The 12,467-nt window shown below is 37.7% G+C and overlaps 2 protein-coding genes across 2 annotated transcripts; both read left to right on the top strand.

The window, feature by feature from the left end:
- The first annotated feature begins 1,683 nt into the window (after window positions 1-1,683).
- On the top strand, window positions 1,684-3,733 carry LOC130636916 (uncharacterized). The gene is made up of 5 exons (XM_057446767.1): window positions 1,684-2,240; window positions 2,371-2,553; window positions 2,646-2,791; window positions 2,954-3,125; window positions 3,363-3,733. The coding sequence occupies exons 1-5, from the start codon at window positions 1,874-1,876 to the stop codon at window positions 3,731-3,733; spliced, it is 1,239 nt and encodes a 412-aa protein (XP_057302750.1). The 5' UTR covers window positions 1,684-1,873.
- A 396-nt stretch (window positions 3,734-4,129) lies between these two features.
- LOC130636117 (uncharacterized) lies at window positions 4,130-6,537 on the top strand. The gene is made up of 2 exons (XM_057445736.1): window positions 4,130-4,777; window positions 5,011-6,537. Exons 1-2 carry the CDS (start codon window positions 4,622-4,624, stop codon window positions 5,671-5,673), a joined length of 819 nt encoding a protein of 272 aa, XP_057301719.1. The 5' UTR covers window positions 4,130-4,621; the 3' UTR covers window positions 5,674-6,537.
- The last annotated feature ends 5,930 nt before the right edge of the window (window positions 6,538-12,467 follow it).

Genomic DNA, 12,467 nt, shown 5'->3' with positions numbered 1-12,467 from the left:
CCAAGGAACTTACTGCGTTTGTGAGAAAAAAAAAGTGGAACGGTAAAGTAAGGGAAAAATACCTAGATGATTTTTCTCAAGACAATTGGAAGAAACTCAAAGATAATGAGAAGATTAGGCATACTATACATGCATGTCAAGCATGCAGTTTATTAGAAAAAAATAAAAATACATTTCCTGTTTCAACATCACACAGAACAAAAAAAATCAACAATGTTAAAAAACCATTAACAGATATATCAAACACTGTAAATAGTACGAATAATAAAACTCCAACTACAACAAATAATACGTCCACACCTGTAAATGTAACATATAACAACATATCAACGATTACTACTCCAAACAGTATCAACACAACACCAGTTCATCCAATCACCATAAATTTGACAATTCCTCAAACAAAGACTGACATGTCATATATGAAAACAACGGCAGAATCTGTACTTAATAGTATCAACTCAAAATGGGACAGTATATATGACACTCCATTCACAAAGGTTCTCACAAAGGTCAAATCAGCTAATATTGCTCAAGTGAAGTCCAAGTCTGATAAAAAGAAAGAGCTTAGAGAACGGAATAAAATAATAAAAAAATCCTTGGAAAAAAAATGTTTTGGTGAAAATAAAGCAACAGACACAATCTTTGGCATCAGACAATCAAAAGCTTCCTACAAAAAATCAAGATCGATTCAATACTTTGAAAGTAAAGAAAATTCAATTAAAAGAATGATAGGTATAGCTATATATATTTTTTAATTTTAATCTTTCACCTGTACTGTATCTCCATTCACCTACAGGCACTGGTTTTTCTTGAATGGTATTATTTTATTGTTGCATTTTTTGAATATAAATTTATAAATAATTATATACACGCATATATATATATATAAACAAATATTAAAATGAAAAAATAAGCAATCAACATATATCATGATGAAGTATATAACCCCACGAAATTAACACGCAGAAATAATTAAAACTATGTTATGAAAATAAGTTGCTGTGTGAATAAATGCAAAAAAAATAGCAAAAATAAATAAAACCTTAGGTTCGTAGAATTCAGTCTCGCAAATCATTATTGACTAAACTAAAAACTGTAAAAATTATTTTAAACAAAATATATTAAGGAGTTGTTTCTAACCATAGGACGGACAAAATTACAACAAAATCAAGACGTAGATGACACACCAATCAAGAAAAAACGACATAGTCCAGATCCAAACAAATTAAATTTCGATCGTCATGCTCTACTTGAAGAAGTGTTAGGAATGGATGTTGGTAGTAAGGTATATCTTCATGTATCTGTTAACATTTGTGTTGAACACATTGCCATTTATATCATTGTCCAATTTTGAACAAAAAAATAACTTGTGTGACACATCGATTTATTTCCTCTTGCAGATAAATTACTCTGACTTGGCCCGAAAATATCATATACCTGGAACTACTGGAAATACAGTTGTTAAGGAATTTCTCGAAGATAACGGTGTTGATTTATCAAAATTTGCAAACAATTTTGTTAACCCATGCAAATATCGTCGAAAATATGAAAAGTTTCCAGGTGAGTACCTAAAAAAAAGAAGAATTGATATATAATGTACGCTTCCAACATTGTGTCTTGTCATCAAATCTGTATAATTTATAGCAAAAGATTCTTAAATTCTTTCAAGTGTTACAGTAGATTTCTGTGTGTAGAACAATGTTTACCTAAAACACATTGCATCTTCACAATACTTTTAGAAATATGTATTATACAAAAAGAGGATGTATATATCGTAGCGTTTGTACAATCAACTTAACATTCCTTGTTCAGAAAGAGAGATATTGAGAACATTTCATTTTTTACAGATGGAAGTGGAGTGTCGGTTCCTATGCCCCCTACATTTGAAAAAATAAAAGAGGAGATACTGAAGAAGATTGAATCTGGAGATATTCTATTAGGATCTTTGGTTGAGCCAAAAAAATATAAAAAAGCTGTGATAAAGAATGGAGTGATTTTCAATGAAGAATTCACAGTATCTGGTCGTTGTATACCACTGAGTGACATTCGCAGAAAGATTTTTGAAGAACATCAAAGTTTGGGGATTATGAGAAATCCAAAAGGTGCTTTGACAAGATACTTCATACTATGGTCTGATCATGCATCACTTTTGAGTGCTGGCCATTTACTATTGACTGTCAAAGTTGTTTACGATGACAAGTTATTTTATACAGATGAGGAAATGTATGCAAAAACAGGTATGTCATTTAGAAGTATTGTTATTGATCACCAAAATTCTAGATATCTAAAATCAAAAATATTTACTTTTTTTACTTTGATAGTAGACATTAAATGCCACTTAATAATGTTCGCTAAATTAAATTTTAGGAATTTGTCATGATGTTCAAGAACTTGTGGAGCGTCCATCCGTTTATATTATTGGTTTTGCCCAGGATAGCATTGCAGAGAAGCTTTCATATGTCGAAACCAGACTTAATGACATTAGAAAATTGTCTGACCCATTAATTGTCAATGATAAGAAAGTGGTTGATGTGATAAGGTTTTTTCATGGTATGTTGATGGAATTCAATTCACACAAGTTTAATCTGCATAATGCAACAATTTATTTAAAAAAGGATAACAGGAATTCATTTATATTTTAGGTGACCATCCTGAAATACAATACGAGAGTGGTAACTCTCATGGTGGAAACTTTCCCTGTCTTTGTGGATGCAAAAAATCAAGATTTACAGATATAGCCCATGTCTACAGTAACAAAATAGTGTCCTTGGAACAAAGAAGGAAGAAGGTACATAAATTTCAAAATAAGTTGTTCGTTATTTGTAATTTTGACAAAAAGTATAGAAAATTATTTATTCCAGGTAAATGAAACAAAATATGAATGACAAATTTATAGATTTCTATTACATAACATTAACTATTTTTAACTAACTATTTTTGATTATTTTAGGTAATATCAGGCCCAGCAGGACAACAACAAAAAGCTGTGTCTCCATTTCAACAACTCAATGTGGAGAAACTGGGTCTTGAAGTAAATTACAGAAACCTTGACCGTGACTTACCAGTTCATCAAAAGTTGCACAAAAAGGACCTTGAACAGCTACTAAAAAATCATTTGACAGGTTAGGGCTATTTTATTTTTGATAAACTAAAATAACTTTTGCAAATTTTGGCCTTTTTCGCAAAAGTTTTATATAAGTTGATGTTAGTTGATATTTGTCTGAAAATTTTTCTACAAATAAAGCAAAAGAAAATCAGATATGTTGAGGAAAATTGAAAAGCATAAAAACAATTCTGATTTTATTTTCAAAATTACACTCATTAAAATTTATAAATTCAGTCAACAATTTTTTTTAAAGGAATTATCCGTGTTCCAGCTCTTTGCTTTGGAAATGAACATAGTACAATGGAGTCCTTGAATCTTGCTAATTATGAAGTGATGCCGATTGAACCACTGCATGATTGTAAAGGACATATCAAGAATTTGTGGGATGTTTTGCATGAAGTGTTGACACCTCAAGAGAATAAAATTTTTCAACAGTCCCTAGATGCCACATATGGTTCGAAGGACAAGGTGAGAGGATCTGACTATCGGCTGTCATCAATAGTTGTTTACCAATCAATGCAAAGCACTTATCCCAAAAAAGGTCCCCACGAATTATTCTACGATTACATAATATTAGTTTCCAGCATGCCATGTTGTGCCAAGATCTGTTTGGGCATAATTTAAAGTCAATGTCTACACAAAAGCTTTATGGCATTTATTATCATGGCTTGACAACACATTTAGCAGAAGTATCGAGAATTATCTCACCAAGCTCCTTACACACAGAGAATGAAGAACAGCTATTCAGCAAAATTAATCAAATAAGTTTGAGAACATCAGCCAGATCCTTAGAATCCATACGTGATAATAGCATCATCCGTATTCAAGCTGAACAGAAATTTATTGCCAAAGAATGTTCTAGAAAATCAACTAACACATCTAAAATATTGAAATTTTCAGAGAGTGTACTTGGTAAGTCTAAAATATCTGTTTCTACTGGCTTTCTAATTCATGTTGGCATTCAGAAATTGCTGAGACGAATGTCCACATGAAAACAAAAGTTTTCAATTCACATTGGCAAATATTTAACTGTTATTTGTGTACTGCAGCATTTGGCCGCAAAACAAATATAAATTGCAAATGTCGAACACGAGTTTGCCAACGCAAAACAGGAAAATGTCATTTTACGTAGGCAATGTTCTGTCGTCATGGAATAAACTGAAACAGAAAGGCTGTTCTATGTGATAATTAAATATATTTTGAAGTGCTTGACTTAATAAAAAGTCTGGTTTGATATTCAAACATTAATCTTTCTAATTTTGTTTAAAATTTTAACATGTGATAAAAAGTGTATGATTGTCATTTTGTTTCGAAATAAACTTTTTTGAATTTTCAGATGAGAAAAGAAGTTGTTTTAACATTAACTTACCTCTACGGAAATATCAGGCACACTTGGAAAGAATTGCAGATTTTTTGCTCTATGGTAATGGTGTTTGGTGGCATAGAGAAAATGATATTATCATATTTCATGATGGAAAAGAGGATGATGATTTCAGAGTTGAAGGGCCTTTGATGACAAATTTCAAACAAGACAACCTGCAATCAGTAGCAAAAGATGTAGAAGCTTGTTGGAAGAAATGCGTTGATCGTGGTATTGAATTGCCAATCACAAAGATAAATACTTTCGACGAAAATGGAGATTTAATAGAATGCAAGGCACTTGAAGAAGTAAGTAATACGTCATTCTTGGCTTACTGTCTGTAGGATGGGTATATTAATAGCCCCCAACTCAAATTCCTCTGTATCAAGTCTATCTCTACACTTTCTTACCCAATTATCCTCCTTCATTCTTGCAAGTGTCCTAACCAACTTAATCTACTTATATCTGGACAACATCTATCTTTAATTCTACAGATACCTAGCCTGCTTCTTAGCTCATATGAACTCTTTCTTACTCTCAGACTGGCGTTACAAATCCAAAAGCAAACATAACAAGTAATATCAAACTGATGGCTGATGATGATAATGCAGAATATGATAATGCGTATATATCACATGATAATAATGAAGAGATAGAAATGGAGATAGATATCACATTAGAACAGCAACCTTCCTTATTGGATTTAGAAGTTGACCAAGCTGTTCATTTTGAGAAAGAAACATCAAACACAATTACATTGGAACAACAACCTTGCATAGCTGACTCAGTTACTAATCCTAAAAAAACTGCAGAAAATAGTAAGTTGGAAAAGATCTGTAGAGACAGACAGACGAAAGCTGACCAAAACCCAATTCTTGAATCAGGTGTATGCAAGAACATAATGTATGTTCTTGGCTATTCAGATAAATTGAAGGACTTCGACCGTCATCATATGTCATATAAGCTGACTAAAAGTGAACATTCAAGAAAAAAATGTAGAGCATTTATCATTCATTTTCGTGAAAAAGTGATGGCTGTTCAGCATGAAGCAGAAAAAGCTACGAAAGATTGGGAAAAAGACTTCATAGCAAAAAATTTTAAGATGCCGAATACAGAAGAGCTTAAATCAAATAAAATTTACATGGAGAAATATAAATTAAATTACCACGCCAAAAAAATTCTTGAACAATGGACAAATATTTAGTTTTTCAGCAAAAGGATCAATATGCGCTTTTAAATTTTAAGAAGCATATTTTTCAACAAATTAGCCAGAGCTAGCTAAAATAAAAACATTTGATATATATATATATACAAAACTTTTTTTCTGATACGTTTCGTATGGGAAATGTATTTTTATATTATTGTGGATCATCATTTTGCACAAACGAAAAAACAAGAACAACACGAGAAGGAAATTAATACCTTTAAAAAGATATCAAAGTATTTGTTGTTGCTTTGACGGGCTTAATACGCAATAATCTTGTATTGTGCAAAACTTAGAAGAAATAGCTAGCTAGCTAACAGTCTTAAAAAGGTCCATTTTTACAATCCATTATGTGGGTTATATATCTGCACCCTAAATCAAGAGAATACTAGCTAAACTGCTTTTCTAATTAAGCTACTCTTTCGTACAGAGGTAGGATTTGCACCCACAACTATTTAGCTAAGTAATCTGCAGTGATCTAAGAACTACATAAACAGTTTAATTTCTTGACTAACTGTTTTTATATTGTATATATCTATCTATGTATATATCTATGTATATAACAGCCAGAAAGGCTATGTATAGCTCTGACAGTTACAAAGTTTAGGTAAACACTTCCAGAAATATATAGCTAGCTTTTGCTATAGCTACTATATATATAATTTTGACAGGTAGCTATAGGCAAATAGAATATAGAAAATTTCAAATATATAGAATAAATAATATTACAAACCTTGTTTTTACTGCGTGATCACAAATACCTTAACAGCCAAATGTATGGTACAACCAACCATTTCTGTCAACACAAAAACACAAAAATGGCGGCACCTTCTTGTCTTCTTCACAAACTTGAAACGACAAAAAGCACGTCAGATAGCAAAACGCGGTAGACGATTATGATAAAACGCGGTATACCCGTGTTTTACCCGAAATAATTGGAGACTGTCCGTAAGTTGCCCGAGATGGACTAAAAACGTGCCAAGTCGTGTTTCTTGACGCCATGCCCTTATATCACCGGCAACTGCTTGCATAGCCTTCGACAAGCCGTAATATGGCTTTTGCGGCCTAATAAAGGCCATACACGTGAATTACGTGGTTCCACGTGTTTGCGCAACTTGCCATTGGTCTAGTCCTTGCAGTCCCAATGGACTACAACGTCCCAAGTCGTTTTCCTTGACGCCATGCCCTTATATCACCCGAAACTGCTTGCATAGCCTTCGACAAGCCGTAGTATGGCCTTTTGCAGCCTAATTAAGGCCTTACACGAAAATCACGTATTTCCACGAGTCTGCACATGATGCCATTGCTCTAGTTCTCTTTGTCTCAAAGGAGTACATTATCCATAGTCATTTGCCTTGGCGCCATACCCTTATATCACCGTTAACTACGTGCATAGCCTTCTAAAAGACGTAATATGGCTTTTTGCGGCCTAATAAAGACCCCACACTTAAATTACGTGGTTCCCCGTGTCCGCACAGGTTGCCATGGCTCTAGTCCTTGCAGTCTGAATGGACTACAACGTCCCAAGTAGTTTTCTTTGACGCCATGCTCTTATATCACCGGCAATTGCGTGCATAGCTTTCGACAAGCCGTAGTATGGCCTTTTGCAGCCTAACTTAGGCCTTACAGGAAAATCACGTATCTCCACGAGTTTGCGCATGGTACCATTGGTCTAGTTCTCTCTGTCTCATAGGACTACAACGTCCAAAGTCATTTTCCCTGGCGCCATGCCCTTATATCACCGTCAACTACGTGCGTAGCCTTCTAAAAGCAGTAATATGACTTTTTACCGCCTAATAAAGGCCTTACACGAAAATCACGTATTTCCACTAGTCTGCGCATGGTGTCATTGGGCTAGTTTCTCAGTCTCAAAGGACTACAACGTGCTAAGACGTTTCCCTTTGCGCCATGCCCTTATATAACTGTCAACTATGTGCATAGCGTTCTAAAAGGCGTAATATGGCTTTTTGCGGCCTAATAAAGACCCTACACTTAAATTACGTGGTTCTACGTGTCCGCTCAGGTTGCCATGGCTCTAGTAGGCCTTACACGTGAATTACGTGGTTCCTCGTGTTCGCGCAGCTTGCCATTGGTCTAGTCCTTTTATTCTCAATGGACTGCATCATGCCAAGTCGTTTTCCTTGGCGCCATGGCCTTTTATCATCGTCCACTAAGTGCATGGCCTTCTAAAAGCCGTAATATGGTCTTTTACGACATAATTAAGGCCCTACACTTAAAATACGTGGTTCCACGGGTCCGCACAGTTGCCATGGGTTTAGTCTTTGCAGTCTTAATGATCTACAACGTCTCAAGTCGTTTTCCATGGTGCCATTGCCTTATATCAACGTCAACTACGTGCATAGCCTACTAAAAGCTGTAATATGGCTTTTTGCCGCCAAATAAAGGCCTTACACGAAAATCACGTATTTCCACGAGTCTGCGCATGGTGCCATTCGTCTAGTCCTTGCAGTCTCAATGGACTACAACGTCTTTAGTCGTTTTCTTTGACGCCATGCCCTTATATCACCGTCAACTGCTTGCATAGCCTTCGACAAGCCGTAGTATGGCCTTTTGCAGCCCAGTTAAGGCCTTCACGTAAATTACGTGGTTCCACAAGCCTGGGCAAGGTATCATTGGTCTAGTCCTTTCATTCTCAATGGACTGCATCGTGCCAAGTCGTTTTCCTTGGCGCCATGCCCTTATATCACCGTTAACTACGTGCATAGCCTTCTAAAAGCCGTAATATGGCTTTGCGTCCTAATAAAGGCCTTACACGAAATCAAGTATTTCCAGAGGTCTGCGCATTATATCATTGGTCTGGTCCTTTCATTCTCAATGGACTGCAACGTGCCAAGTCGTTTTCCTTGCCGCCATGGCCTTTTATCACCGTCAAATATGTGCATAGCCTTCTATAAGCCGTACTATGGCCTCTTGCCGCCTAATAAAGGCCTTACACGAAATCAAGTATTTCCAGAGGCCTGCGCATTGTATCATTGGTCTGGTCCTTTCATTCTCAATGGACTGCAACGTGCCAAGTCGTTTTCCTTGGCGCCATGGCCTTTTATCATCGTCCACTACGTGCATGGCCTTCTAAAAGCAGTAATATGGTCTTTTACGACATAATTAAGGCCCTACACATAAAATACGTCGTTGCACGGGTCCGCACAGGTTGCCATGGGTTTAGTCCTTGCAGTCATAATGATCTAAACCGTCCCAAGTCGTTTTCCATGGCGCCATTGCCTTATATCAACGTCAACTACGAGCATAGCCTTCTAAAAGCCGTACTATGGCCTCTTGCCGCCTAATAAAGGCCTTACACGTTAACCCTATTCGGTCCTGGTTTTTCGAACATACTATGACCGGGGGGGGGGGCGGATTCCGCCCCTCCTCAATAACTTTTCATAGGGTTGTTCCAATTGAATCAAACTTGGCACACTTATAGTACGTCATAAAAGGAACAAAATGACGCCAAAAAAAATTTGCTTGCGTCAGCGCATTTTCTGTGACGTCATCAAAAGCTTAAAAATTGTTAAAAATGCCACTATCTGCTTAAAATATAATTACTTTTGTTCTAAAGCGAATTTTTACATTCTGTTTGAAGTTTCTGAAAGCTAAATAAAAGTTATTTAACATATCTTCCGGTTTTTACATGGATCGGATAAAAAATTGCCAAAAATTGCCCGAAAATCCGTCTTTTTCCGATTTTCGGGTAAAATCCGACAAAATCGGGAATTTGGATTAGTCACGTGTTTAAATTATTCAAAATGATTCTTCTAAATGAAACAAAGTTGTGTTGCAAGTTTCAAGTTCTAAGGATAATCCTAACAGGAGTTATTATATTTTCTCCATTATAAGGATTTCATAGAGAGTTTTAGGGGTAGTTTCGAGTAATGGCCAATATCAAAGCCTCTGAAAGGTATGGGACCTAAAAAATTTGCATGCAGGTGTCTAATAGATAAATGTTGAAACTCAGTAAGTATTATAGCCATATAACAACGCAATCAGGATTTATTAAAAAAAAAACGTCAGGGGGGGCGGAATCCGCCCCCCCCGGACCGAATAGGGTTAATCACTTGGTTCCACGGGACTACTCATGGTATCATTGGTCTAGACCTTTCAGTCTCAATGGACTACAACGTTCCCAGTCGGTTTCCTTGGCGCCATGCCCTTATATCACCGTCCACTACGTACATGGCCTTCTAAAAACCGTAATATGGTCTTTTACGACATAATTAAGGCCTTACACGTAAATTACGTTGTTCCACGTGTTCGTGCAGCTTGCCATTGGTCTAGTCCTTCCATTCTCAATAGACTGCATCATGCCAAGTCATTTTCCTTGCCGCCATGGCTTTTTATCACCGTCAAATACGTGCATAGCCTTCTAAAAGCAGTAATATGGTCTTTTACGACATAATTAAGGCCCTACACTTAAAATACGTGGTTCCACGGGTCCGCAAAGGTTGCCATGGGTTTAGTCTTTGCAGTCTTAATGATCTACAACGTCCCAAGTCGTTTTCCATGGCGCCATTGCCTTATATCAACGTCAACTACGTGCATAGCCTACTAAAAGCCGTAATATGGCTTTTTGCCGCCTAATAAAGGCCTTACACGAAAATCACGTATTTCCACGAGTCTGCGCATGGTGCTATTGGTCTAGTTCTCTCAGTCTCAATGGACTACAACGTCCCAAGTCGTTTTCTTTGACGCCATGCCCTTATACCACCGGCAACTGCTTGCATAGACTTCGACAAGCCGTAGTATGGCCTTTTGCAGACTAATTAAGGCCTTACACGTAAATTACGTGGTTCCACAAGCCTGCGCATGATATCATTGGTCTAGTCCTTTCATTCTCAATGGACCGCAACGTGCCAAGTCGTTTTCCTTGCCGCCATGGCTTTTTATCACCGTCAACTACGTGCATAGCCTTCTAAAAGCCGTAACTTGGCTTTTGCGGCCTAATAAAGGCCTTACACGTGAATTACGTGGTTCCACGTGTTCGCGCAGCTTAGCATTGGTCTAGTCCTTGCAGTCTCAATGGACTAAAAACGTGCCAAGTCGTTTTTCTTGACGCCATGCCCTTATATCACCGGCAACTGCTTGCATAGCCTTCGACAAGCCGTAATATGGCTTTTGCGGCCTAATAAAGGCCTTACACGTGAATTACGTTGTTCCACGTGTTTGCGCAACTTGCCATTGGTCTAGTCCTTTCATTCTCAATGGACTGCAACGTGCCAATTCGTTTTCCTTGCCGCCATGGCCTTTTATCACCGTCAAATATGTGCATAGCCTTCTATAAGCCGTACTATGGCCTCTTGCAGCCAAACTAAGGCCTTACACGAAAATCACGTATTTCCACGAGTTTGCGCATTGTATCATTGGTCTGGTCCTTTCATTCGCAATGGACTGCAACGTGCCAAGTCGTTTTCCTTGGCGCCATGGCTTTTTATCACCGTAAAAATACGTGCATAGCCTTCTAAAAGCAGTAATATGGTCTTTTACGACATAATTAAGGCCCTACACTTAAAATACGTGGTTCCACGGGTCCGCAAAGGTTGCCATGGGTTTAGTCCTTGCAGTCTTAATGATCTACAACGTCCCAAGTCGTTTTCCATGGCGCCATTGCTTTATATCAACGTCAACTACGAACATAGCCTTCTAAAAGCCGTACTATGGCCTCTTGCCGCCTAATAAAGGCCTTACACGTTAATCACTTAGTTCCACGAGCCTGCTCATGGTATCATTGGTCTAGACCATTCAGTCTCAATGGACTACAACGTTCCAAGTCGGTTTCCTTGGCGTCCTGGCCTTATATCACTATCAACTACGTGCAAAGCTTTCTAGAAGCCGTATTATGGCTTTTTGCGACCTAATTAAGGCTTTACACGGGAATTACGTGGTTCCACATGTCCGCGCAGCTTGCTATTGGTCTAGTTCTTTCAGTCTCAAAGGACTACATCGTCCAAAGTCATTTGCCTTGGCGCCATGCCCTTATATCACCGTCCACTACGTGCATGGCCTTCTAAAAGCCGTAATATGGTCTTTTACGACATAATTAAGGCCCTACACTTAAAATACGTGGTTCCACAAGCCTTGGCAAGGTATCATTGGTCTAGTCCTTGCAGTCTCAATGGACTACAACGTCCCAAGTCGTTTTCTTTGACGCCATGCTCTTATATCACCGTCAACTACGTGCATAGCCTTCTAAAAGCCGTAATATGGCTTTTGCGGCTCAATAAAGTCCTTACACTTGAATTACGTGGTTCCACGTGTTCGCACAGCTTGCCATTGGTCTAGTCCCTGCAGTCTCAAAGGACTACATCGTCCAAAGTCATTTGCCTTGGCGCCATGCCCTTATATCACCGTCAACTACGTGCATAGCCTTCTAAAAGCCGTAATATGGCTTTTGCGTTCTAATAAAGGCCTTACACGAAATCAAGTATTTCCAGAGGCCTGCGCATTATATCATTGATCTGGTCCTTTTATTCTGAATGGACTGCAACGTGCCAAGTCGTTTTCCTTGCCGCCATGGCTTTTTATCACCGTCAACTACGTGCATAGCCTTCTAAAAGCAGTAATATGGTCTTTTACGACATAATTAAGGCCCCACACATAAAATACGTCGTTGCACGGGTCTGCAAAGGTTGCCATGGGTTTAGTTCTTGCAGTCATAATGATCTACAACGTCCCAAGTCGTTTTCCATGGCGCCATGCCTTTATATCACCCTTAACTACGTGGATACCCTTCTAAAAGCCGTAACTTGGCTTTTGCGGCCTAATAAAGGCCTTACACGTGA

This window comes from Hydractinia symbiolongicarpus, chromosome 3 (genome assembly GCF_029227915.1).
Source record: "Hydractinia symbiolongicarpus strain clone_291-10 chromosome 3, HSymV2.1, whole genome shotgun sequence".
NCBI classification, from domain to species: Eukaryota; Metazoa; Cnidaria; class Hydrozoa; order Anthoathecata; family Hydractiniidae; genus Hydractinia; species Hydractinia symbiolongicarpus.
This window is presented reverse-complemented; position numbering and strand designations above follow the sequence as displayed.